At 36.7% G+C, this 26,281-nt stretch overlaps 1 protein-coding gene across 1 annotated transcript; it reads right to left on the bottom strand.

Annotated features, from left to right (window-relative positions):
- Positions 1-1,579: 1,579 nt before the first annotated feature.
- LOC126751325 (putative uncharacterized protein DDB_G0271606) lies at positions 1,580-25,524 on the bottom strand. Its single transcript, XM_050461508.1, has 3 exons — positions 25,358-25,524; positions 6,166-7,302; positions 1,580-4,387 (listed from the first exon to the last, which is right to left on the bottom strand). The coding sequence occupies exons 1-3, from the start codon at positions 25,364-25,366 to the stop codon at positions 2,900-2,902; spliced, it is 2,634 nt and encodes an 877-aa protein (XP_050317465.1). The 5' UTR covers positions 25,367-25,524; the 3' UTR covers positions 1,580-2,899.
- Between the last annotated feature and the right edge of the window lie 757 nt (positions 25,525-26,281).

Below are 26,281 nucleotides of genomic sequence, written 5' to 3'. Positions count from 1 at the left end.
GAACAATAAAAAATAATAACAAATTTACAATTAAATTTAAAATGATTTCGAAAATAGTTACAAAATTTATGAAATATTTAAAATTTATGAAATGATTTTTTGAAATTAGATGTTTATTTTGTTCAGCGATGACTCATTTCTGGTTGAATGGCTACGTAAATAAGCAAAATTGCCGCATTTGGGGTGAAGAGCAACCAGAAGCCGTTATGTCCCGAAAAATGCACTGTTTGGTGTGGTTTGTACGCTGGTGGAATCATTTATTTTTTTCAAAGATTTTACATAATTAACAAATTTTCGTGGCCATTTTATTGGCTTGGACCCGTAAGTTGGCCACCAAGATCATGCAAATTAGACTATTTTTTTTTCAACACTTCTACCTGTGAGTACAACACTTTTTTATAATAACGAACATAAATTTTTTTGAAAATAATCAATGTTTTTACTGCCGAAATTACATTTAATAAATTCTGTTTGATATTATACTGATACAATTTGCTGTAGAAATGGTTGAGTAGTGAATTTGCAGAAGACTCTGATTATTAATCCATGGACCTGTGTGCAATTTTAGTGCCAAAAGTAACTTCTTCAAGTATATAAGGGAGTACAAAGGTGCTACCTACTCACTTGTTACTTTTCATATACATATGTATATCGTCACCTAAAATGCAAAATAACGTAACATCACCTTACATAAGCCTACAGACGAAAGAAAAACGATATAATAGAAACCACACAATTTGAACCGAAATTTGAGTTTTGGTTATAAAATGGTTATATATTGGTTATTATTATATCTGGCAGTGATTGTCGATTTTTTTCCTGATACGCTGTTTTGCAGTTTAGGTGACGATATGCAAGTATTCTGCTAATATTTTTCAATATTTGCCAGAGTATTTTTGAAAATAGTACATGCAATTAATAAATCGTGCAACATTATTTCAATTTATTCAAATACGAGGAAATATAAATGCATAACACTCTTCCGATATAACTCAAGCCATAGTCAATAAAAGCTTAAAATTTTTAATATATGCAAATTCTTTCGATTTATTTTGATGTGTTTGTGAAAGATATATATCTTGATAAATGCTACCAACTTTATTCATTTTAGAATAACCAAAGTATATTTGGAAAGGTTGTATAATATGCTTTACAAAGTTTCTTGATTGGACTTATAGAAAACTTGCTCCGGTACAATTTGTTTCCCAAGAGCCATGTTTCATTGCTATTTATTTCTGCTTAGTGATGAAGGTAACAACTTGAACAGCGGTCGAAAGAACGTCAACTGCTGAAGATATTAAAAAGTTAAAGATATGGTGCTTGATAATCGTCAGGAAAGTGGCAAGAGAGTTCGACATCTCTCGCGAGTCCGCTCGAATGATAGTGGTGCATATTTTGGATATGAAACGCGTTCTTGTTCGACTCATGCCAATAATGCCAAATTCTTTCCAAAAATAGCATGATTAACAGGTCCTTTGAACATGCCTGATTGTGCGAATTCCAATCCCACATTCACACACAGCATTATAACTACCGATGATCCATGGATTTATGAGTTTGACATGCAATCAAGGTCAACAATCATCGGAACGGAGAAAAAAAAACGAGCCGAAATAAAAAAAAATACAACGCTAAATCCGCTCAAAAATCAAGGTGATTTTTCGTTGATTTTTTTTTGATATTGGTGATTTGGTGCATCGTGAATTTGTTCCTGAGAGACAGACGGTCAATAAGTAGTTCTGTTTGGCCATATTTAGGCGTTTGCCTTAGAACATCTGTCGAAACCGGTCGGTATAGTGGAAGAACAATTCATTGATTTTACAGGAATTTAAGTCCAAAAACGCAATGAGATTTAGCTTAGTGTGTTTTTTTCTAGTTCCCCAAACTGAAATTGCTGCTCCTTGGAACCTGTTTTCAGTCGATCGAAGAGATAAAACAAAATTGGCTAAAGGAGCTCAAGGCCATACCAAAAAATGCTTATGAAAAGTGTTTGGAAGAAAAATCGTTAGCATAAGAGTAATAAATCTGATGGCGACAAAAGAAATATTGATGAATAATAAAATATTTAGCATTTTATTTACAATTTCCAGATACTTTTTTGTCACATTGTGTAGTAACATTCTTATCTGTGCACAAATAGTTCATAGATTTTGACCAACATATTAAGGGATGACTTTCAAATTATATTTAATCGGGATGGCTTAGAATCTATCTTTAAAAATATGTTTCTTAAGTTGCTGTTGCTGAAATGTTGCCTTCGATAAGTCGGACCTGTATGTATGTATGTACTAGATTTAGTTGAGTTGTTCACTAGTTCTAAGACGGTAAATACAACATGTTTCACTTTTTTCATAGATTTATAGATTAGGCTTAGGATTTTGAACATGGTACTCAACTACTCAACTAATAACATATGTATATTAGAATTAAATTCATTCACATTCAAACCAAATATATAAGGTCTGGAAGCGTCATGCTCAACTAAACCAAATCAAATAATGATATTGTATTTTATATTTTGATATTCCTCGATATTCTCGTTTTCAATAAAAAATCCTTGACTTAATAAAGTATTTTTTACTACGTACATAGATATACCGAATTATTTACAAGTGTTTCACAAGTTCATTGCAGTGCATTTTGCTTGTTAATTACATTTTGTTAGTTGTGCTGAAAGTTTGCTGCTATTGGACATGTGCATTTTACTTTCCTATTGAAGCCATTGAGTTGTTATTACGTTGTCTAGGTGACATGATGGCTGCGCAGGACTCCATTACATCAGAAGGACATCATCATGTGGTTGACTGGTGTGGCAAGTTAAAAGCGCGGTGCATTGCTAGCTAGATGGTGTTTGTGGATCGTACATTCGTACGGCTACGGCTACGGGTACGTGCCACACTTAGAAGCGTCCAGCGAAGGGTAGGTTTTGTGAAGTTGGCGGTGCAAAGTTGTTAATGCCACGGTTTAGTGCTAAAACATTACCGATTAATTTTAGTTCTTCAAAATTTGTATAGTGAAATTTATCTTTACTACTTAAGCTACGTGCAGAAGAAATGTGCGGCGGCTTATTGCCGCTAAGACTACTCGGCGAATTACTTAAGGTGCTAAAACTAGAATGCGCGGAGCCTCTGTTACTGTTATTTAAGCTGCTAAGGCGACTACTATGGATAATGTTATTACTAAGACTACTACTAATGGTGCTAAGGATGGTGTTAGTGCTACTACTCACTGTGCTTGCGATTTTACCTGGTGGTTGTTGCAGTTGCTGCTGTTGTTGCTGTTGTTGGTAAAATTGTGCATTTTGCTGCAGTTGATTGCTAATTTGCGGATCCAAATGTTGCCGATAGAAATTTTGATTATCTAGCGTTTGCTGTTGCTGTTGTTGTTGCTGCTGCTGCTGTTGTTGGCTCAGTATTGACGCGGGTATGACAGATTGGACCGATGAAAATTGTGTGATTGACGGCTTTTGGCCGAAATTGGACGTGCCTGCCTCCTGGCGGAATAAGCGTGAGCGATGTTGCTGTTGCTGCTGCTGTTGTTGTTGTTGCTGTTCCAAAAGCGCTTGACTCAAAAAGCCTGGCACTAGCGGCGCTTGTTGTTGCTGCTGCTGCTGTGGCTGATGGAAGCGCTGGGGATTGTGTTGGGGCAACGCCTGGAACAGTGACACCTCTAACGGTGTCTCCACGGTCGGAAAGGTGGGTGCGAATTTAAATTGATTGGACGCCTGTATTTGCACCGAGGTGGCAGCATTTGTCGCTTGCGGCTGCGTCGGATTGCCATTTTGGCTCTGCAGGTTTTGCAAATTTTGAAAAACTTTTTGCACCGGGTCATTTATGGGCAATTGTTGTTGTGTCACTGGCAAAATATTCGGCGTGTAATTGTTGCGCTGCTCGCCGTGCGCAAAGTTATTAACACGCTCGCGTAACGGTAATTGCTGATCGACGGGGAAAGTGTTGAAAAATGATGGACTACTTTGGGCGACCGTGTTCGGCACGAATTCCACGGACGGGCGTATGGTGAAGCTGACCACTTGCGATTGTTGTTGTTGCACCGCGGGTGGCGAGAGTGGCACAGATTGTGTTGGCTGTACAGCTAATTGCGAATGCGGTTGTACTTGGTGTTGTTGTTGTTGCTGTATAGGTTGTGTAAAGGTCTGTGTAGTCGTCGCCGGCAATGATTGCACGGTGGGGTTCGGCGCGCCATTCAATTTCGTTTGCTCCTCCAGCAATTTTAATTGACGCAATATTAGGTCTTGTTGTTGTTGTGCTTGTAGTTTTAGCTGATAGATTTGTTGTTCGAGTTGTCGTTGTCGTTCGATTAGGTAATTGCTTACACCTTCTTGGCTCGGATTGCCGTTGGCGCCGACAGCGGTTTGGGAAGTTGGCTGCTAAAAAGAAAGTATTTAAGGAAATTATTACTTATTTATTTTTTATACATAAGCGGTGTTTAAGTGGACGATGAATCGCATAGTTTGACTTTTTATGGACTCTACTAGAATCAAGGCGCACTTTGAGGCACTCATAGTTGATGTCGCTGGTTTTAGTACTTCAAGAGAGCTTGTGAAATCTTCACTCGATAAAGTTAGTGTGGAGTTTTCAGTAAAAAATCCATTATTCTGCAACTGGCCTTCCAGAGTTATACCTTGCCTTTAAGGTCGACAAGATTCGCATTGTGCCGCCAGAATACAGTTTCTCAAAGCCTTTATTTGATATATACTTGAATTCGAGCAGTTGTTGGAGTACTGATCCACGCTTTACATGCTGTTCGTCGATTTTAAGAAAGCGTTTGTCCTCCACACGATAATTTGCATAACACAAATGGTTATCATTCTAGAGGACGTCATGAGCACGGTTTGTTCTTTGCAGATATCATTTTCCTACTACTACAAAGGGTCAGTAGTAGTTAATGGCACGCACTGTTGGAGTTGAGATAAACATCACAAAAGCAAAGTTCATGAGAGTCCATTACTTCAGCAGAAGCCGAATAAATATTGACAATTACTTGAAATCGAGTATGTTGACATTTTCTTGTACCTCAAAAAAATTATATAAAATGACGGGGGAGCGGAAGAGTATGTCAACGGATGATCAAGAGAAGAATTTGGACGACTACAATCGGTGTGAGAAAGCTCGCAAATCTACTGAAGCACAAAGCTGAGAATATTTCCTTCCCGTATCAACACTGTTGTATGGAAGTGAAACATGGCTGGTCTCGAACTTCATCTGTTATAGCCTATAAGCATTCATCAACAAGTTCTTTCTAATGTCATTATACCCTGAACAGGGTATATTAAGTTTGTCACGATGTTTGTAACACCCAGAAAGAAACGTCGGAGACCCTATAAAGTATATATATAAATGATCAGTATGTTGAGCTGAGTCGATTTAACCATGTCCGTCTGTCTGTCTGTCCGTCTGTATATATACGAACTAGTCCCTCAGTTTTTAAGATATCCTTTTGAAATTTTGCAAACGTCATTTTCTCTTCAAGAAGCTGTTCATTTGTCGTAACGGCCGACATATAGCTGCCATATAAACTGAACTGACTTAATCCAAGTCATTGGGATACCGTATGGCATACTTTCACGTTTTCTATTTTTCCAATCTATTAGACGGTTGCAGCAGCTTTTACACACTATATTTGGTACCCAATTTTCGTTCACTATAACATTTTGGTTGAAGTACATATCGTATGTTTGAACAAAATCAGTACTGAAATTTCCCCTTTTTTTATATGTTGAGACATATCGAGTTATGTTAAACTACGTTTTTGCCAAAATGTTACAACTAAGCGAAAAAACATCAAGATAAGGAAAAAATTTAAAAGGTCATAAAAAAACTGACACATACGAACGCCAAACCCTTTGACGGTTTTACTATACTGACCATCACCCTGACTTGGAATTTCTCACCCCCCAGACAATAATCCCAAAAATGTTCCACAGTGATATTTTTACTCCAAAAAATGGGATGGCACTTTCAGTGAGATCGCCAAGATTTTACTGTTTTGAAATGTTGATCGTACACAAAAATTCATTCATGCAGAAAGCAAAAACTATTCCCCGGTTGAAATACACTTCACGATTAGTGTCATTGTAAATTAGTTCTTCCCCTTCTGAGCATGGCACACATAGCAGACGAAGGGTCTAGACCCCCTCATACTTACCGTATTAAAATTGTTCACTGGCAGAATATTAGTAAACGGTGTTGTTGAAGCCGCTAGAATGTTGGTTGCTTGAGTGGGTGCCACAAGTCCAACATTACTGTACACTGCCTCACTCTGTGGCACAGCAGACAGCGGATTTGTGGGCAGAACATTTAGCTTCGATATAGTGGGTCCAGCAGGGAATGACTGAGGGACATTGAGTGGTCGCTGTATCTTCGGTTGATCCACAATGGGTATAACATTCTTGGCTGCGCCGCGTTCATCCAGATCGACGGTGAATGCGGTCACTAGCGGCGCTTCCTGTATGCGTATGTCATCTTTCTCCACCACTTCGATATTTTCACCGTCCTCATTGTGCGTGGGACGGGGCGTGGTTGTTGTTGTTGTAGTGGTGGTGGTAGGCCGTGGACGGCGTGTTGTGCGAGGACGTGCTGTTGTTGTGGTCGTCGTCGTTGTAGTCGTGGATGATGTTGACGGCGTTGCAAGTCCGTGCGTCTTACGTATCTCAAACTTCACTTCATCCGAATTCTCTCCGGAAATTTCATTCAAACGCACAGCGTTATTTGAACTGTGTCCGTTGCTGACACTGCGCGTACTCTGTCGACTACTCTCGAATGTGCTGGAAGCGTGCGCTACGGTGTCAGCATTGTCAATCGCCGCTGTGTCTGAGTTAGCTTTTGCTTTGTTTGCCTTCTTCCAGAAGTGCGACCGATCGATGAACGAGGCCAGTGATTGTTCGTGTGCGTGTTTCTCATCGAAAATGGCGGTGTAAAATTGTACAGTTGGATGCACGTCGGCCTTGTTGGTACTCTCCTCGAGTATTTCATCCTTGGAAGTGGTGGTAGAAACAGTGCTGCTGTTATTCGAGGCGAGCTCGTTGGTATCTTGTACCGTTGGCGATTCCTCGACAGTGGGATTCTGATCTTCAGCATCTTCTTCGTCGTAGTCGTCATTGGCCGCTTCTCGCTCCAACTTATCTATGGCACGTAACAGAGCTTGTCTTACGGAGTAGTCTAATTTTCCAATTGCTTCTCGTGGAATTATTTCATTGGTCTCTGTGGAGCTTTCATCCTCTGCGCACGCGGCAATGTGCAATAGAGTGGTGAGCGGGAGCAATACAAGGCAGGTTAAGGTTTTCTGAAATGAAATGAAAAGTTTTAGTGAACATGAGAATGAAAAGCTAAAAGAAAGAATAGCGTTAGATGAAACCTTGTTAAGCGAAAAATCATCTCAAAATTTTGTTGAGAATAGCACTCTGGTCGACATGTACGGCATTAAACCAACCCAAGAGCCGAATGTGAGTTTATTGAGTTTATGGGACTAAATTAAATTAAAGACGGATTTTAAGTAATTTTAGAATCATGTCATCTCATATATATCTTATATATCAATGTGTTACCAAACATTGAAGGAAATAAAATGTTAGAAAGTTGAGATTTTAAGCTTCATTTAATCAAAATTAAATTGGGAAGTTAGAAAAATGTTACTCTTTTCAAAATTGGTCAAAATAATGTCGTTCGCTATGCTTATATTAGTTTTAAATTTTTGTCATAAACAATGTTGGAAAGGGAGTTCGGGTGTCACCAAAGAAATTTAAACTTCGCATGGTAAAGTTAAAAATTTCATTATCCGTCAAATATTTTTCAAATACCGTATTTGTGTAAAGTTTTATTCCGCTATCATCATTGGTTCCTAATGTTTATACTCGTATTATACAAAGAAGGCATCAGATGGAATTCAAAATAGCTTTATATTGGAAGAAGGCGTGGTTGTGAACCGATTTCAGCCATATTTCGTACATGTCATCAGGGTGTTAAGAAAAAATTATATACCGAATTTCATTGATATAGGTTTAGTAGTTCCTGATATATGGTTTTTGGTCCATAAGTGGGCGACGCCTCGCCCATTTTCAATTTTTAAAAAAACAAGAAAAGCTTCCTTCTGCCACTTCTTCCGTAAAATTTAGTGTTTCTGACGTTTTTTGTTAGTAAGTTCAGCGTTAACGCACTTTTAGTGATTTTGAACATAACCTTTGTATGGGAGGTGGGCGTGGTTATTATCCGATTTCTTCCATTTTTGAACTGTATATGGAAATACCTGAAGAAAACGACTCTGTAGAGTTTGGTTGACATAGCTATAATAGTTTCCGAGATATGTAAAAAAACTTAGTAGGGGGCGGGGCCACGCCCATTTTTCCAAAACAATTACGTCCAAATATGCTCCTCCCTAATGCGATCCTTTGTGCCAAATTTCATTTCAGATTTTCAGATTTCTTTAATATCTTTATTTATGGCTTAGTTATGACACTTTATAGGTTTTCGGTTTCCGCCATTTTGTGGGCGTGGCAGTGGGCCGATTTTGCCCATCTTCGAACTTAACCTTCTTATGGAGCCAAGGAATACGTGTACCAAGTTTCATCATGATATCTCAATTTTTACTCAAGTTACAGCTTGCACGGACGGACGGACGGACAGACGGACGGACGGACGGACAGACGGACGGACAGACAGACATCCGGATTTCGACTCTACTCGTCGCCCTGATCACTTTGGTATATATAACCCTATATCTGACTCTTTTAGTTTTAGGACTTACAAACAACCGTTATGTGAACAAAACTATATTACTCTCGTTAGCAACATTGTTGCGAGAGTATAAAAAGGGAAGAATGCAACAAATGAAATTTGTGAAGTTTACTGAGATGATGCTGTATCAGTTCGAGTAGCACAACAATGGTTCGCTCGCTTCCGCTCTGGAAATTTCGAAATTTCGATTTACAGCGGAAAAATGGCAAAAAGTGGTCGACCAAAATGGCACATATGTTTATTTATTTATTAGTATAAATATGAAAAAAAAATAAGTTGAAGTTTGATTTGAAATACGAAAAAACTTTTTCGACTAATCAATATATAATAATGTATGTATATGTTAACACGTCTCCTCTATATTTATCCCTATGTGATGAAGAATTTTCTGAAAGGGCATTAATTAATATATTCGCTCTATTGAAGTTTAAGAAATATATATACATACCGATTTCATTTATTGTACCTTGAACAGGCTTTACTACGTTAACCGCAGCTTACCACGAAGTTTATAATATCCAGAAGGCAAAATTGAAGACCCTATAAATTATATACTATCTGATCTAAATGATTAGTTTTTTAGCTTTAGCTCGATATATTGCTATAATAGAAAAACGAAACCGTAGATCGATTTAGCATGCAATTTGTTTAAGAAAATAATTCAACTACATAGGGCAGTAGATTTGCGAATTGGCAAATATTTGCATTAATGATCTAAACTGGTAATGTTGTTATTAAATTTTAACTGCAATTTAGCGAAAAAGTTGTAGAGTTTCACAGTCAATTGCCGCAACCAGCAACCATCTAAAATTCAATTTGCCAGTATCTGCGCATGCGTGCAACTGCAGAGCTAATGCATATGTTAAATTATATGTATGACGTTATACAAATACAAATACTACTATTATCTACAAAAATGTGTGTGCTAATGTGGAAAAGTGTGCAAACAAATTACGTTGCAAATATCAGATCATTTCCATCTTTACGCTAAATTCCTGCGCAATTAACAGACACTCGTATTACTCGTTCACGCAGCCACACATTTGTACTGTTGTATTCACATCTGCAAATCCACCATAAGAGTCGCTAATGTACGGCCATACTACCCGTATGCAAATGAAAATATGAATGTGGCATACACAGACTTGGTGTGGCAAAATCGGCGGTGGCGAGGTGTCGGCAATTTTTGCATGCTCTACAAATTTTGATGTAAAATACCTGTGTATTATATCATTTATTAGATTTTTTTCTTTCCAGCCATTCTCTCTGCGCTACTAGTACTGCCAACACTTTTTACGAGCAAATCAACAATTCGTAATTTGAGCGCATGATTTGCTCATTTGTACACCAAGCTTTCCTTCGTGGATATTGATTGCGTTCCTCGGATAATTCAATAAAAATATGTGGCAATCATTCGCTGCATTAAATTATGCTTTCGGTTGTACTCGAATCCACGTCAATTATTCCACATAGCAATCAATCAGTTTTTTCGTTAGTAAAATGTAAAATTAGTCAATTTTAAGGTCAATTCTCTATATAATAGTTTCATTGTTCACTTTAAGGTGATATTGTAGGTCTACATAGGGATCAGTTAAAAAATTGTACTATGCGCAGAGCCCATCCGGCTTTGATTATATCAAATTAGAAAAGCGAGACGCATTTGCAGACAAAAAAAGTGAGAAGCGGAAATGCGTGAGTACGAAGAGCTTGATAAGCTGATCGACAGGGGTAATGCTTGAAAATTCTACGACGTACGCGTAAGCGGTATCAACGCTAGTAAAGAAGAAGAAGATCCAAACACAAAGAGCTTTCCATAGTAAAAAGAACTTTTTGAATCTAGCACACCTTGGTGGCTCCATCTATATGTCGGCTGGTGCGTTAGAATCTGCTATTTTTATCGATTGTCCAGTTAGTATTTCATGACATTTCATCAATTGGAAGTGAAGTTATTGCGTTTGTATTATCGGTGCCAACATTAAATTTTGTTTCAAAATTGGTAAAACTTTTACGAAACGTTTCAATTGATGAAACAAGTTTATGGCGATGAATGCCTATCCAGTAGCAGAGTGCACGAGTGGTTTCAACGCCCACACCAACATGTGGGCCAATCAAAATCCGAGATCACCGGAAATTCCATCGAAACTGTGCGTGAATTCATCAAAAATCAGCCGTAATCATCATTGAAATTCATGGAAATACTATATAATTGAACATCCCCAAAACATCGATTTATCGCATTTTGACCGAACATTTGGGCTTATGAAAGGTGTGTGCACGGTTTGTTCCGCACAAATTGACTGACGACTAAAAATTGCTCAGAATCCAACATTCGATTCGACGCTTGTGACCGATTATTTGACCAAAAATCACATTTTAACCATTAACCACTCCCCGTGTTCACCTGATATGGCACCGTGCGACTTCTTCCTTTTCGGAAAAATGCATTTGCCCATGAAAGGAAAGCGTTATGCAGATATAGAAGCCATTCAAAAGACTTGCACCGGCCTACTGGCGACCTTACCGACCAACGAGCTAAAACACTCGCTCGACATGCTTTTGGACCGTGCAAAAAGCTATATTGAAGCAGAAGGAGACTATTTTGAATAAAACAAATTATAATAAATAATTCTTCTGTTTCTTTTTTTAAAGTCCGGTTTACTTTGGAACGCACTTTGTATAACCGCTTTCATGTTCTTTCAGCTGAACTAAAGTTTTGGTGCCATTCACCGAAAAATTATCAACAATGTATTACCTCTTAACCAATCATAATTAACCATCATGTCTCAAGTGATCTCAAAATAAAGACACAAAATACTTCTCTTCTATTGAACCAATATATACTAGATTTATCATTCGTTCCATTCTGACTAAGATTTATATGAAGATGTAATTTTAACCTTTTAATGAAACTTAATGCAATTGTGATTTTTGGCCTCTAGTCAGAAAGACAAGAGTGTTTATAACTATACACCGCTTCATTCCAACTTAGTCAGACCTTACTTGTGACTGTGCTGCATACCATATTCTCATGGTAACGTTGTAGCAGGCAAAAGTGGCAAGCAATGTCGGGTCACAGTCGAGTTTTTGGAACTTTGTACTGACTCTCTGAGTACCATTAAGCAAAATCGAAAAAAGGCCTCCAAAGAAAAATTCTAAGAAATGTTACCCGGTTTTATGTATTTCGATTATTTTATTATTTCTTCGTTAAGTTGTTTGTTTTGAGTTTTATCATAACTCTATAGCATATACAAATCTATCCAAGTAAATAATCCATAAACAATTTTTTCAGATCACTGATGATTCAGGTTAAACTGACTCATAAATATAGAGATAAAGATCTTGAAATGCTATTAAAAATGCATCTGTGTACGGTATAATTACTTCAGTGCAGCCGAAGTAAATTTTTTTGTCTTGTTTTTTCTTACATTTCTCTTTGTGGCGAAAGAGTGAAAACGAAAATTATGTAAACAGGCCATAAGCATATTATTTTCATACATGGCGAATAAAAACTAAAAATTTCGATGAGCTAAATTGCAAAACGAATTTTAGACATGTTAATTGCCATATTTTCCACTGGCATGTACGCTAACGTATGAAACGAAGAGAATTTTGTGTATGGCGTGTGAGCATTGGAATGAAAATCGTGCATCTTTTGCCGCAAGCCGACACGTCATGCGCCCCAGAGGTAACTACGGCTGCACTCATTCATGCATACAAAATGGGTTGTGTTTGCGGCAAAGTCACGTTAAATGACCAACCACTCATATACCGACAGGCGAACAAACAAGCGTGCGCATTATGGTGCTCGCCACGATTCCAGATAACCGTCTGGCTGCAAACACTTTTGATTTCCGCGTTAATTCTCACATTATTCATATTCCAAGCGAAAGTGAGATAAAGTAAAAAAAAACGTGTAAGGAAGAGCCAAGTTTGGGTGCAACCGCACTTTATATACTCTTGCAACTTACATGAATCAAGGCCATCGAAATTGTTATATTTTAGTTCGCGTTAGCTAAAATTATACTAAAAACTTCTTCAAATGAGATATGTGTGATATGTGGTATTAACTGTAAATTTATTATATTGAGTTGATGTGGTGATGTATGTGGGAAACGTCAACCAGAAATAATATAATGTATTAGGGATATGAGGTTTACACCAATTTCATTTTAATTCAGCGATATAATATTTATATGGCTGATATCTCAAGTTTTCTTCAAATTGTATCTACTTTAGGCAGAAGGATATGCGGTATAAAGACACTTGGAAGTTCGAAAACCTTTATATTAGGTATATAGGGACTCAGGGAAATATTGACCGGATTCAACCCATTTTCATACACAGACTTACTATCACAAGAAGATTTCCTGTGAATTTAAATTGTATATCCCATACATTGACCGATATTTTTGGTCAAAAGCCAAGGAGTCATGTGTAGAAGTTCACGCAATTGATGAAAGTTTCTGATCGCCATTCACTTAGGAGTGACCAGGAACGATTTTTTTACATATGGCTCAAGCAGCTCACGACTTCCGGGTTTAGACCAAGTATCTTCTCGGTAGCCTAAGAACGTCCTTTCGAAGGCGAGCCCCCTTCACAGTGTTGTGCGCTGGGTTTGGGACCCGCCACGTAAAAAACGCCCCCCATGCAAATATTCCAACTACCTCGGATGAGAGACCCCCCTTTTGATGACAACCACAGTAAACGAAACAAGGATTATAATTTGAGGACATGCACCTAGAATGTCCGCTTCAAAAGCTCCGTCAGGATCGGGAAAGATCTCTCCGAGCCGTTCGATACCAAACGAGGTTTCAGATAAGGTGACTCCCTATCGTGCGACTTCTTCAACCTGCTGCTGGAGAAAACTATTCGAACTGCAGAACTAAATAGAGAAGGTACCATCTTTTATAAGAGTGTACAGCTGCTGAGTGTACATCGGCCTCAACACCCGCGCCGTTAGTTCTACTTTCTCCACACTGGATAAGGAAGCAAAGCAAATGGGTCTGGCAGTGAACAAGGGTAAGACGAAATATCTCCTGTCATCAAACAAACGGTCGTCGCACTCGCGACTAGGCACCCACGTCACTGTTGATAGTCATAACTTTGAAATTGTAGATAATTTCGTCTATTTAGGAACCAGTATTAACACCACCAACAATGTCAGTCTGGAAATCCAACGCAGGATTGCTCTTGCCAACAGGTGCTACTTCGGACTGAGTAGGCAATTGAAAAGTAAAGTCCTCTCTCGACGAACAAAAGCCAAACTCTATAAGTCGCTTATAATTCCTGTCCTGCTATATGGTGAAGAAACTTGGACGGTGATAACAACTGAAGAGTCGACGTTGCGAGTTTTGGAGAGAAAAGTTCTGCGAAAGATTTATGGTCCTTTGCGCGTTGGCCACGGCGAATATCGGATGGATGGAACGATGAGCTGTATGAGATATACGACGACATCGACATAGTTCAGCGAATTAAAAGACAGCGGCTACGCTGGCTAGGTCATGCCGTCCGAATGGACGAAAACACTCCAGCTCTGAAAGTATTCGACGCAGTACCCACCAGGGGAAGCGGAGTAAGAGGAAGACCTCCACACCGTTGGAAGGACCAAGTGAAGAAGGACCTGGCTTCTCTTGGAATATCCAATTGGCGCCATCTAGCGAAAAGGAGAAACGACTCGGCTATAATCGCGTAAGCGGTGTCTACGCTAATAAAGAAGAAGAAGTTATATGAGCGGTGGACAGGATTGCAACCATTTTTACAGCGCATTAGAGATCTAGAAGATATGTACTTTACACTTATTATAGGACAGGTTCACGCCTTTTTTTTTAAGTTTTAGCCCACAGGTGCCCTTAGTCACTGCGGTCACATGTTCCAAATTAGAGTTTTATATCTCATTTTAATGCTTAGTTATGGCACTTTAAAAATTATCGGTTAATGGCGTTTTGTGGGCGTGACAGTGGACCAATTATGCTCATCTATGAACTCTACGCGTACCAAGTTTCATCAAGATATCTTGAGTTTTATCAGCTTGCACGGAGGGACGGACGGATAGACAGACAGTCACCATACTTTTAACTCGTTCCGTCAACCTGATCATTTATATATGTATATATAACTCTATATCTATCTCGATTAGGTTTGGGTGTTAAAAATAAGCGTTAGGTGCACAAAATTATTATACTATTTAAAAACGTGTTACTAGAGTATAAAAAAATTAAAAATATGATAATTTATTTGAAAATGCAATGGAAGCGTTTAAATTTGCCCATTAAACTTGTGTTGTATGCCCATAGTTGAATAACAATTTAATCCATTAAGTCTATGTCTTCATATATCCAGTGAATTCATCTGCAAACTAGCGACGTTTTTGTTATTTCTACAAATTTATGATTTTGTAAAAAAGTTGTCTCTATTGTCTAAGCAACATGAGTTTCAAGTTTCAAAACGAAATGAAGTGTCGACAAGTGTGCAAAATTCAAAGTGATTGCCCACAACCTCTAATTTATCAAAACACCGCAGGACAGATCGTCTTCTTTTCATCAGTGCGACTTTGATCAAAATATCAATGAATAGCAAAATTAACATGATAATTCATACGCGATAAAAAAATTTGTGTTGTCTGAAGAGAAGTAAACAAAAACAAATTTGGTTATAAGGTCAATGGTGCTCCAGTGTTAGTCTTTATTCATAATATTTACGATTTTTGGAATTTAATAATCGCAGCTGCTGTCAAAGTGTTTAAAGCGGCTCGCAATACGTCAATGAAGAATTGTATCGATTAGGTGACATTAAAACAACCTTGTGGGAAACTATTTGTCTTTGCACGAAAAATGTCGTTGCCATAATTTTAGCAAGCATGGCGATACAATGTCCAAGTTTTCTTTGAGTATTTCGAGCAATATTTGAATGTGAAAAGGTATAATAAGAAGATGGTGAATGTTTATTTTTACTAGAGGATCCGGCCACGCGTTGCTATGGTATATATTTTTTATACTATTATTCATGTAATAAACTATTCAATTCTTTTTGCGAATAAAGACGAAAACGTTTTTGTCGGTACAAGAATCCAAAGGATTGTACTTGAGGTTTAATTTTGAATAAATAATAATTTAAGGCTGCTTTCTCAATGTCCGTTCCCGAGATACGAGCGAAAAGGCGGCGCGCCACAGCGCAAGGTGAAAATTGTTGCAGCTCTCAGCTAACCTGTATTGGTCACCCAGAACCCACCGCGTGGAGGTGGCTGCTCTTCGGGTTCTCCCAACCCAACCAACCAACCGTATGTCAGGCTTGTTTTAGTCTGAATCTGTGTCAAATTTATTGATAAAATCAGATTTCGTACTAAACCTTGGCACTTATTGCCTAGATTTCAGTGTAGAGCGTATAAAACGATCACGAGATTGGGGGCCCACAAACTTTGGAAGATGCCTCTGTCACCAGTTTGACGGTTCTCTCGACTGCCACGGTGTGAGAGGGAACTCACTAAATTTCCATACCTCAGCAGTGTCTCCCGACAGCCCTTTTATGAGTTCTTCGTTAGAAATTGAACAAAGAACTGGTGGAACAGTCAAGGTAATAGTCTTCCAGTTAATCATATCGTAATAATTATTAGCTTTGAAATTCAGCTTTGGCACTTTATTACATCTAACCCTTCCATTTACAGTGTCAGACTCTGCTTCTCTTCTAAATGTTGCCATATAGCTTGCGTCTCATCCTCAGCTGACCCGGAAGGAGAGGTGACGTGGCCAAAGTAATGACAACCAGGTTCCGTTATAAGAGAAATATGTTCCTCTTTGACAGTGTCGCGGTAGTACTTTTCACCTTCGCTGACTTGTGTAAGTGTATTGTCTTTGCGGCCGTCAAAATACAGCCCATATACAGAGTCAATACTTTCGGTGTTTCGGAGCTTAACTCCAACACTTTTTTTGCCCGACTAATCTTGCATTTGTCAGTGACAAAGCTAGCCTGATCCTCTGTTATCAAACCCGCTTTTTTGGCATCCAGAAAAAAGCAGACTGAAACTTACTCCAAATCTTTGGGCAGCTAAAGCAGTGTGTTCTAATACTAGTGTGTTTTGTTTCTTTATAGAATGGAAGAGAAAATTCATCATCAGCGTTTTTGGAAGAATCCATGTGCGACGTACATACATTGTTGTCGTCTGTTTGAGATTCTGGCTGATCTGGGTGGTTCTAGCTTAACTTTTCTGGTAAGTGTTGATGTTGAATGACGTTTTGTTCTTTACGTTCAATAATCTTTTTAGTGTAGTTTTGTTTGGTTCTCTGGTCCAAGAGATATGAGAGAGATAGGAACTTTCCTTTCCTTTGGACAAGTGCAGGAAGAAAAATAAATGCATTTACAAGCAGCGATGTCAAATAATTTTCCGGCAGAAGAGACGTCTCTTTTAGAGCTCAAACCTATTGGGTTCCTTAAAAACATTTGTTTAAGAGTCAGAAATTTCTTATGGTATGTGGTGACCATTTGTACAACTCTGGTGTGTGAAGCTATCGGAATAGACGACTTTTTGAAAGTATTTTCAACCTTTTTTGCAACTATTTCTGTAACCTCTTTACTCCTAGGTTCATAGTGGTCGCCTCGGAGTCGTCCTATATGAAATCTTTCAAACTGATAACACAAAAGAACATCCTGGTAAGTAGGTAACTGGGACTCAGAGAGATTGTACGGATATATGCCAAACACAGGACATTTCTGTCTAAATTTAAATTTAGATACAGACATTTTGAGTTCTGTGTTCTGTTGAGAGAATATAAGTGGTAGCACTCGGCGAAATCAACGACAAGAGTGAAGGAACTCGATGAAAAAATATTTATGTGGAGACCAGTCCGAACGTGTCGTATGGCGCAGGGAAATGAATGTAAGTGATAGAACTCGGCGAAATCACCGACAAAAGTGAAGGAACTCGATGAAAAAATATTTGTGTGGAGACCTATCCGAACGTGTCCTTTGGCGTAGGTGAATGAATGTGAGTGATAGCACTCGGCGAAATCAACGTCAAGAAGTGTGGCCGAAAGCCGATTTTCACCTTGGCTGTGGCGCGCCGCATTTTCGCTCGTATCTCGCGAACGGTTCGTCCTACGGCCATGATCACATATACCATTTCGGTAGCAAATGACGTGACAAATAACTTTTGTTTCATACATTTTGCCATGAGATGCGTATTTCAGGCGCTAGGTAGACATTTTCACGATTTTAGGCGAATTTCCGAAATTTGAAGGCCGGAGTTGGTGTTGAAGATGCAATCCGATCTCAAAACAAAAGGTTGCATTGGAATCAGGAAGTACTAAGGACACTTTTCCGCACTATTAGAAATCCCGAATCGAAAAAAGTCCGGAATCGACCCACCCTACTGAACACAGTGTGCTAAATTTTACTAAAATCGGTTCAGTAGTTTGGGAGTCCATTGCGGACAAACAACGTGACACGTACTTTTTATATATAAAGATTATTAATCTTTTAGTAAAAATATTTTCCTAATGCTTTAAAAAGAACTCAAGTAATAAGTTGGTTAGAATTGTTAAATACTTTGTCGAATTAAATTTCTCCACTTTTTATATTTTTTGCTGCTTTGAAGAGGTTTTGAGAATTTTGAAATTCAATGAAGCATGGTACACAAATTATTTGACAACCTGAGAAGTACAGTATTGTAGATAGGCGTAATCGGATAACTGCAAAAAGCGCCAATAATCAATAATAATAAATTGTCATAAGTAAGCCGCAAATTAAAATATAAAACTGTAATTTGGTAATGAGTGGCACTTGTGGGTTAAAGCTCCTAAAAAGGTGGGCGTGGTTTCGGCCAACAATAGGCTAAGTGTATATATCCCATAAACATTTCAAGCAAAATCACCAAAATTTTACATATTTTACGGAAGTGTGAAAATAGGTGAATGAGGATGATGACCCATTCACCATATAACGGTTTGGTTAAAAATTAATAAAATGCGATAAGTCATTAACAAAATGAGTTAGATTAAATTGTAGCAGCGATGGTAAAATGGAGCCTAATAGAAGTCAGTGTCAAAAATGATGGCGTGGCGTGTCAACATTCGGGCGATTTTAATCAAATTCGGTGTGACATTCCTATGACACAGAGTGAAAATGGACGAAATCGGATACTTATTGCATATATGACACAAATTTTATTCTATCTGATTCTTTCGCTCGCCGGTATTCAATTGAGGCACCAATAAATACTTTGCACAGATCAGGCATACCATCTCTTTAAACTCTGAAAATTGTCAAACTCATTTTTCAAGCCCCATATATTGAAGATGAGGTGCCTAAAGCTGGCTACTGAAGTTACTGAAAATATTGTCCAATACGTAAGATATGTTTTTTAAAACCGTAGAGTATCCTTTCTGTACTGTACTTGTTTAATATAATATTTGAATGGGAAGATAATGAAAATCGCATTCGTGATTCGAACAGAGCAGACATATAAAATGTTTGTGAACGCGCTTGAAGAAATGATCCATCGATCATATCAACGTCAGGACTTATTCGAGATGATCTCCACATGAAAGCGTATCGTCATCTTCTGACATCTCGCTTGAAGCAAATTAAACAGATGCAAGCGTCTTCTTCAGTGGCACTTGGCTATGTAGGCATCATCTTTACAAAGGCAAAATATTGCATCTGCACAAAAACTTCCATATACACATATATAGGAGTCACCTATAAAGTATTATAATAATATAATTCGCGAATTGGGCTTGTATTGTTAATAGCATGATTTCGGAGGTTGTACATATATATATATATAATTTTTGTAAAGAAGACTAAACATTATTTCATATATAACTATTCGCTTATTTTTAAATATGTAACTACAAAATTAAACAGCCTGGTGTATTTGGTTGATGGCTTACGCAAATTCTTCTTTACTTAATTTTTTTTTTTTTTGGGGAACACGATTAATTGTAGATTGCGCAATAAAACTGAAAACGGAGAAAGTGGTTAATAACTTGGCAGCAGTGCGCCCATCAGTGATAGAGGCTACCAACCGGTGGTCACGCTGTTAATTGCAATTGACACGCTCATAATATTATCTTCTTCATTTTTAGTATTTTACTTTATCTTTACCTATCGTTTATGGGAATTATGATTAGTAATTCACGCGTGAAGCCGGCGGCTGTATTACACACCCTTATTCGACACAAGTTAACCCTGTACTAGCTGTAAGGCTTTAATTAAGTGGTCAGGCCAATACATATTATATTAATATGTCTTTGCCAGTATATAACTGTTTTTAAATTTAAGTCTTCAGTACATTATATAATAATACTATACGAATATCTATATGTATTTGTAAAGAGGGTAAAAGTTGGAGGCTTTTCGGCTCAGCTTACTTATAATTAACACTTAGGGAAAACATTTCATGAAAATATAAAAAAAAAATAAATAAAAAAATATTGAAGCTCATAATTCAGGCACTTGTGAGTATGGTTGATGTCGGGTTTCATTGCTTTAGCAGAGCCTTAAGTAGCAGCAACTACCACAGATGCTTCATGTGAGTTGCAAGATATTGAAACTTAATATCTACACACTCATATGCACCGAAGCATAGGCGTTTATACGCAGTCACGATGCAGTGCTTTTAACCCAATTTGCAATTTCCTTTCCGCATACTCTCTTGTGAGTGCCTTTTTTTAACTCCATGAAGCAGATCGAGGTGTAAGATGTGGCCTCGAGTTACGATGGGCAAGTAAACGAAAAAATCTCCAAAATATGAGTTATTGCGATTTTCAGCTTGCTCAATGTCCATTGTCCATAGACGAGCCAGCCTCGATATATGCAACCGCCTGTGCTGCAACAATGAGCTAAAAGCGCTTGAAGCCCGGTATGCACATCAAAGTTTTCAAAGTTGGCAATTCAAAGAACGTTTACAGCACGCTTAATAATTACAAAGGCATTACGTTGCACACACATTCATTCAAGCTTATTTCGTTTTCAAGACGCGATAAGTGTTGCAATTTTTAATCGTTTCATTATATGTAGTTGTTGTAAAGTTTTTTTTTAATTTTTAACTTCCGAAAATGATGTGGCAACTACAGAGGAAAACGTATGGCACATCTACAAGAACCTGCGGTGTAAAAAAAGTATCTCAAAATTAAAAATTTATAGCTGTGTACCATAAGACTTCGACAATAATTTTAATTTTTCTTAAAATCAGAATTTTGCAGAACGATGTAACTATTAATAAATTCACACTTGGATCATGATCTGTAACATAAAAAGCCTCAAACCTCTGACTGCAAATGTTTCCTTATTATATATTTGTCAATGATAGAAAAGCCTCAAAACTATCTCTGGCTGATATGCTTCTTGTTTATTTTATATATTTGTCAATGATAGAAAAGTATTTCAAAACTATAAACTGATCCTTGTAATTCCCAAAGAGAAGTGTCGAAGCTAAGTTGCCTTAGCTATCTCTTATATTTCACACCAAGAGCTTCTCATTTAGCTGAAACGCCGATATCGGACAATCATAGCATATAGCTGCCATATAAACTGAACGATGGAATCAAGTGTGTGCATAACAATTTTTTTCTACTTGACGTAGTATATTCAAGAAATTGGCACAGATTATTATCCAAGGCAACGCTTTTATCTCATTATCATTCAAACAGACCGACCAAATCAGAATAAAGATATTTGTATACCCTTTCATGTTGCACAAATGAACCGGGGAAGAGCACTCTAGCTTCAATGTAGCCGGAATGGACGTTGTTTTTTGTAATTAAATATACGTTATGTTTTTACTACGTCGAGTTTTTTCTCTTTTGCCTTGATTGTTCCTCAGTTAGTAGTTGCAGTCCATTGTTTGTTATCGTCAATGAGCTACCATGTTTCATTACACATACACACCCAAACGAAAAAAATAAACCACAGACCAGACTATGTACCAAAGTATGTAATCCATAATTTATATATAAGTATATACATATGTACATATGAATTATGGGGTTTGTGTTTGTAAGCATGTTTATGCTACCAATTGATGCAACCCAATGTCAATGGCATCCGCCGCATAAATGAAATAATAACAACAACAACAACAATTACATTAGTGTGCGCAAAGTCACTTTCATCTGTGAGGCAGCATCTTCAACGGTAATTTCAGTTACTTTTGTTTTTATTGCATTTTTCATAAATTTTTTATTTGCTTTGAGTTGATTGTTTTTTGTTTGTAGGGTAAGTGTTGTGGTCTTTACCGATTTCACTTCATTTTATTTCCTTTTTTAATTTTTTTGCAAGTGAAATTGGTATTCACGCTTTTTCACTCTTTGAGAGCTTATCTTATTATGCAATATTTGTAAATATGTCTGTCTGCAAAAGCATGAGCACGTAAGTACCAACATGTTTTTATTGACTGTTTGTCCACCGCACAGTTTCACAGTTTGTCAGTGTGTGGCATAGTTGAATGACTGGTTGTCACTGCATCTTCAAATTACTTATATACATATGTAGGTGTGCGCAAATGAGTAGCCTGTCTGTCCGCTTGTCAACATTACTGTCTTTTTTGCAGCTTCTGCCGGTTATGTGCATTGCAGATGTGTTTAATTTTTCTTCTTATGCAATTTGTCCTTTTTTGTCATACAAATATACATATATATATGTGTATTGAATAGCTGGGTGTTTATGGTTTATACGCTAAAGCCTATATACATTATAAAATAAATATAAAATAAACGCTATCAGTAAAAAAATAATATTTATCCGTCTATTAAATCCTTATAAAAATTACAATGAACTGTGTCTTGAATATTTTTTCACAATAATTTATTTGCTTATTCATTTATTGCATAAAAATTACCTCATTGTGACATATGCTTCAAGTAAGCAAGATTTGTGTCAAACAAAAATTTCCCAAGGTTTGATGTTTTCTCACTAGTTCAAGCTCATATTCACATATATACATACATAATTGTTGGTTTAGGCTTATGCAGAAGCATCTTCCTGCAACACAAAAGACTTAAGAAACGAACTTGTTGGAAGATGAACACTTCGCTGGCTTGAAAGGAAGATCAACAGACTTCAAAAGTACTTACTTTAATTTTATCAAGCAAACACAACAACATTAGACGTGCAGATGTGTTGACCTTTGCGTGTCTCAGCTAATTACATCTAAGCTTTAAGCCTCACGCCATTTTGCCTGTACTGTCTAAAACTCGAATAAAAACGAATACCATTTGAGTGATAGAGGTATTTTCCGTCAAAAAGAATCATTGTCTTTGTTTGTGAAAACCCTCTGTGATTTCCTTAAGTTTATTACTCAGGGATCATATATGTATATTATTATTGAAATATCTGATTTATGGGGTGATTTATAATTATTTCTTTTTTGGTTTTAACCTAAGCGTCGTAAAATAAAAGGGTAAATTTGCCATGCGCTGTTTCAGGAAAACTAAATTTTTTAATATTTTATAATACGATATACCAGGAATCCACAAAAGTAATTAGTGCATTTGTATGCAAAATTTTTCTTTCTTCTCATTTCGCTTTTTGAGTTTTTTTTTGGTGGATATTCGCTCTCATAATTCGTTACACAATAAGTCTTTGGAATTTGCAATCAAAAAATTTTTAAAGGTGACTTTTCTTTGCTTAATAAAATTATTTGTCAAAAACTTAAAAAATATGGCCATTATTTTAGACAATTGAAATAATTCATTTAATCGGTATGGGAAATTAGCGTTTGCATAAGCTTTCCTTAAGTGTCTTTTGTAACGATTTTTATTTGCTTTTATTTACCAAAGTAAATTCACACAATTGTTTGTGCTTCAGAGTAATCGAAGTAATAGGCTTTAATTTGAAGTATAGCAATTAATCTTTGTTTTCCGCAGATTATGGGAATAACTACAAATGCTTTGTAGAAATATTTGGTAAGTTAATTAAATCAATTTTACCGTCCGAGGTCAGTGATATTTCTTTATGAATATCTTTGTTTGCAATTATGTCACTGGCTTCGCACGACAAAATTGAATTTATTAACTTCCCAAATATGGCTAGATTAAACTTTATAAATTGATGGCATTAAAGAGGCGATAAATGGAAAGGGCAAATGATTGCTAACTTATATATTATTAGTATTAGTATTTATATCTTATTTAAATTGTAAAAAACACTATCGTACTAACTACATATGCACAAGCAAACATTACAAAAAGGAGAAGCAATTTTTTGAACACGCAATTTTTATTTCCTTCGAAGACCTTACTTTGGTGCCATAATATATTTGTGCTATAAATCTGACAGACAACACTTTATACACCATTGAAATAAGAGAAAATAGTAGATTACGTATATATATTTTTTTTAAATTTATATACCATATTTCGAAATTCGTGAACAAATATTTCGATTTCGGGGGTAACTTCGATAAAGGGATAAAACAAATTTTAACTTATGACTTAACCTGTCAAAGAAAATGAGTTTGGTTCAATACGCATAAAAATTCAATTTTGCCATATAATGTTATGGCTAGTTGCAGACTAAGTAAACTGTTCTGAGGAAATTAGATTGACAATCTACGGAATGCGAAAATCGTTGTTCAGAGAGGGGGCGGAATATGTGGGAATAAGCTCACACAAAAATCTCTCAAGGTCGAAATATTCTCTAACAGTATTACTATTGAGAAATCTCTGTATTTCTAATTTATATTACTATGTTATCTGTGGGGTTGCACAAGAGTTAAATTGTCGATGGCTATTATTTAATTATATATTTATTTTAAATTATGATGAATATACAAACAAACAAAATTTAAAATATTTGCATAAACGATTGCTTTGTAGCTTCGCTGATGTTTTAAGATAGATGTTAAGATAATTCACACTTGTATTAATTTGGTATCATTTTACCACAAATGCAGTGGTTGGAGCTAAAAGCCAGTTTAGTCGACTGCTGTGGTGCCACTTAGGAATTAATTTTACAAAGTCCTTAAGGAGCAAAAAGCATTATTGGTTTTGTCATAATAACGCGATATAAATAAAATTAAACTAAATAAAAATTTTTCGGTGAGTTCAATTACGTCACTCACTAAGTAATACTTAATACCTTGGTGCAATTTAAACACAATTTTTTGTGGAAAATATTTAGTGAAATTACACAAATTTAATTTTTCAGAAATCTTTCGATTTCTCATTCAAAGTTTTGCATGAACTAATGATCCTATTTCAACCACATAAGCTTCAAGAGGCATTGCAGAACGCAGTGCATTCTCAAGATCGAAATTGCCGCATCGGTCAACACATCTTCTCCATATCGTCACATAACTTCTGACCTGCTGGAACTGGATTTTTCCCATTCGATAGTAAAGTAGTAAAATATGCCTAAAATACTGTTTTCGATCTTCCTGCTTCTTTAGGGCGAAATATAGTAAGCTTTTTCAGAAATACTTTCAGAGATACATTTTTAAAGCAAAAATCGAATTGCAAAACAAATTTATTGAAATTTTAATAAAAACAGTGAGCGCCTTGGCAACTTATCTCTACTTTGATATAGAAAAAATAATTGATTTTGCTTGAACGAACGAACCAAAGTATATTTATTTTGCAGGAAAATAGTGAAGAGAAAAGAATTGCTATACTCACCAAGTTCATTTTGTTGTAATCCAAATGAGAAATTTAGTTATCCTTAATGCAGGGCAAAAGTATCCTTTGAAGAACTGTTTTATTCACTTTATGTAAAATTTTCTATTACAAGATTTTTAACAATTACTTTTTCGTTGCATTAATAAAAAATGCGAAGCTTTATTTTGGTTCTGTTTAGTTTTCTGGTTAAAACTAAACTTCACATCAAATTAAATAATTATCACAAATTAAAAAAAGAAAACATTTCCACTTGCTGGTTTGTATTTTGTGCTTGATAAATTGTTTTGATGAATAATTAACACTTTTTCATACCCAACTTTCTCATAAAAAAAAAAATACAATTTCAATATTTTATTTAAACAATCTATGCAACTAAGAGTTCACCCACGACCATAATGGTGGTATTTTTAACACTTCCCACACACATATGCAAGAGTTAATTGGCACAATTTTACTAGTATTTTTTTGTCAGTTGGTTGTTTAAAGTTTGATTTGATTTTCCTGCGAATAATTTTGAGTTGAGTGCATCCGATTGATAAAGCTGGAAATATACAGTATTTGAGTAGCTCTTTAACTTTTAGGTCACTCAGTATGTTTCAACAAAACCAGGCCGAAGACTCATTATACCGAAAGAAACGTCTTGACCAAGTGAATACCCGTTACAAACTGACTGGGTGTTGACGAGCGCATCCCTGAAAACACACGCGATAACCGCCAAACAGCCGCAAGCGCTTTGCAGCGGCTATGCTGCAGCGACGCAGCGTCCAAGGTTTGTAAGCAACACGAAAGAGTTGAGCGATCGACCAGCAACATTGTGAAGCAAATGTTGCAAGAGCATGAGTAAAAGAAACAAATGTTGCAAAGTTTTGGTAAAATGTTGCTAAGGCAAATGTTGCTGACACAAATTTTTCTGAAACAAATATC

Source organism: Bactrocera neohumeralis, chromosome 2 (assembly GCF_024586455.1).
Source record: "Bactrocera neohumeralis isolate Rockhampton chromosome 2, APGP_CSIRO_Bneo_wtdbg2-racon-allhic-juicebox.fasta_v2, whole genome shotgun sequence".
Lineage (NCBI taxonomy): Eukaryota > Metazoa > Arthropoda > Insecta > Diptera > Tephritidae > Bactrocera > Bactrocera neohumeralis.
The sequence above is the reverse complement of the archived record's forward strand: the minus strand, read 5'-3'. Positions and strand labels throughout refer to the sequence as shown.

Excerpts from the sequence above, each read along its gene's own strand:
- LOC126751325 (XM_050461508.1), bottom strand. Across the intron at positions 4,388-6,165 it reads CAGTGAACAATTTTAATACG|CAGCCAACTTCCCAAACCGC; the intron begins GTAAGTATGAGG and ends CTTTCTTTTTAG.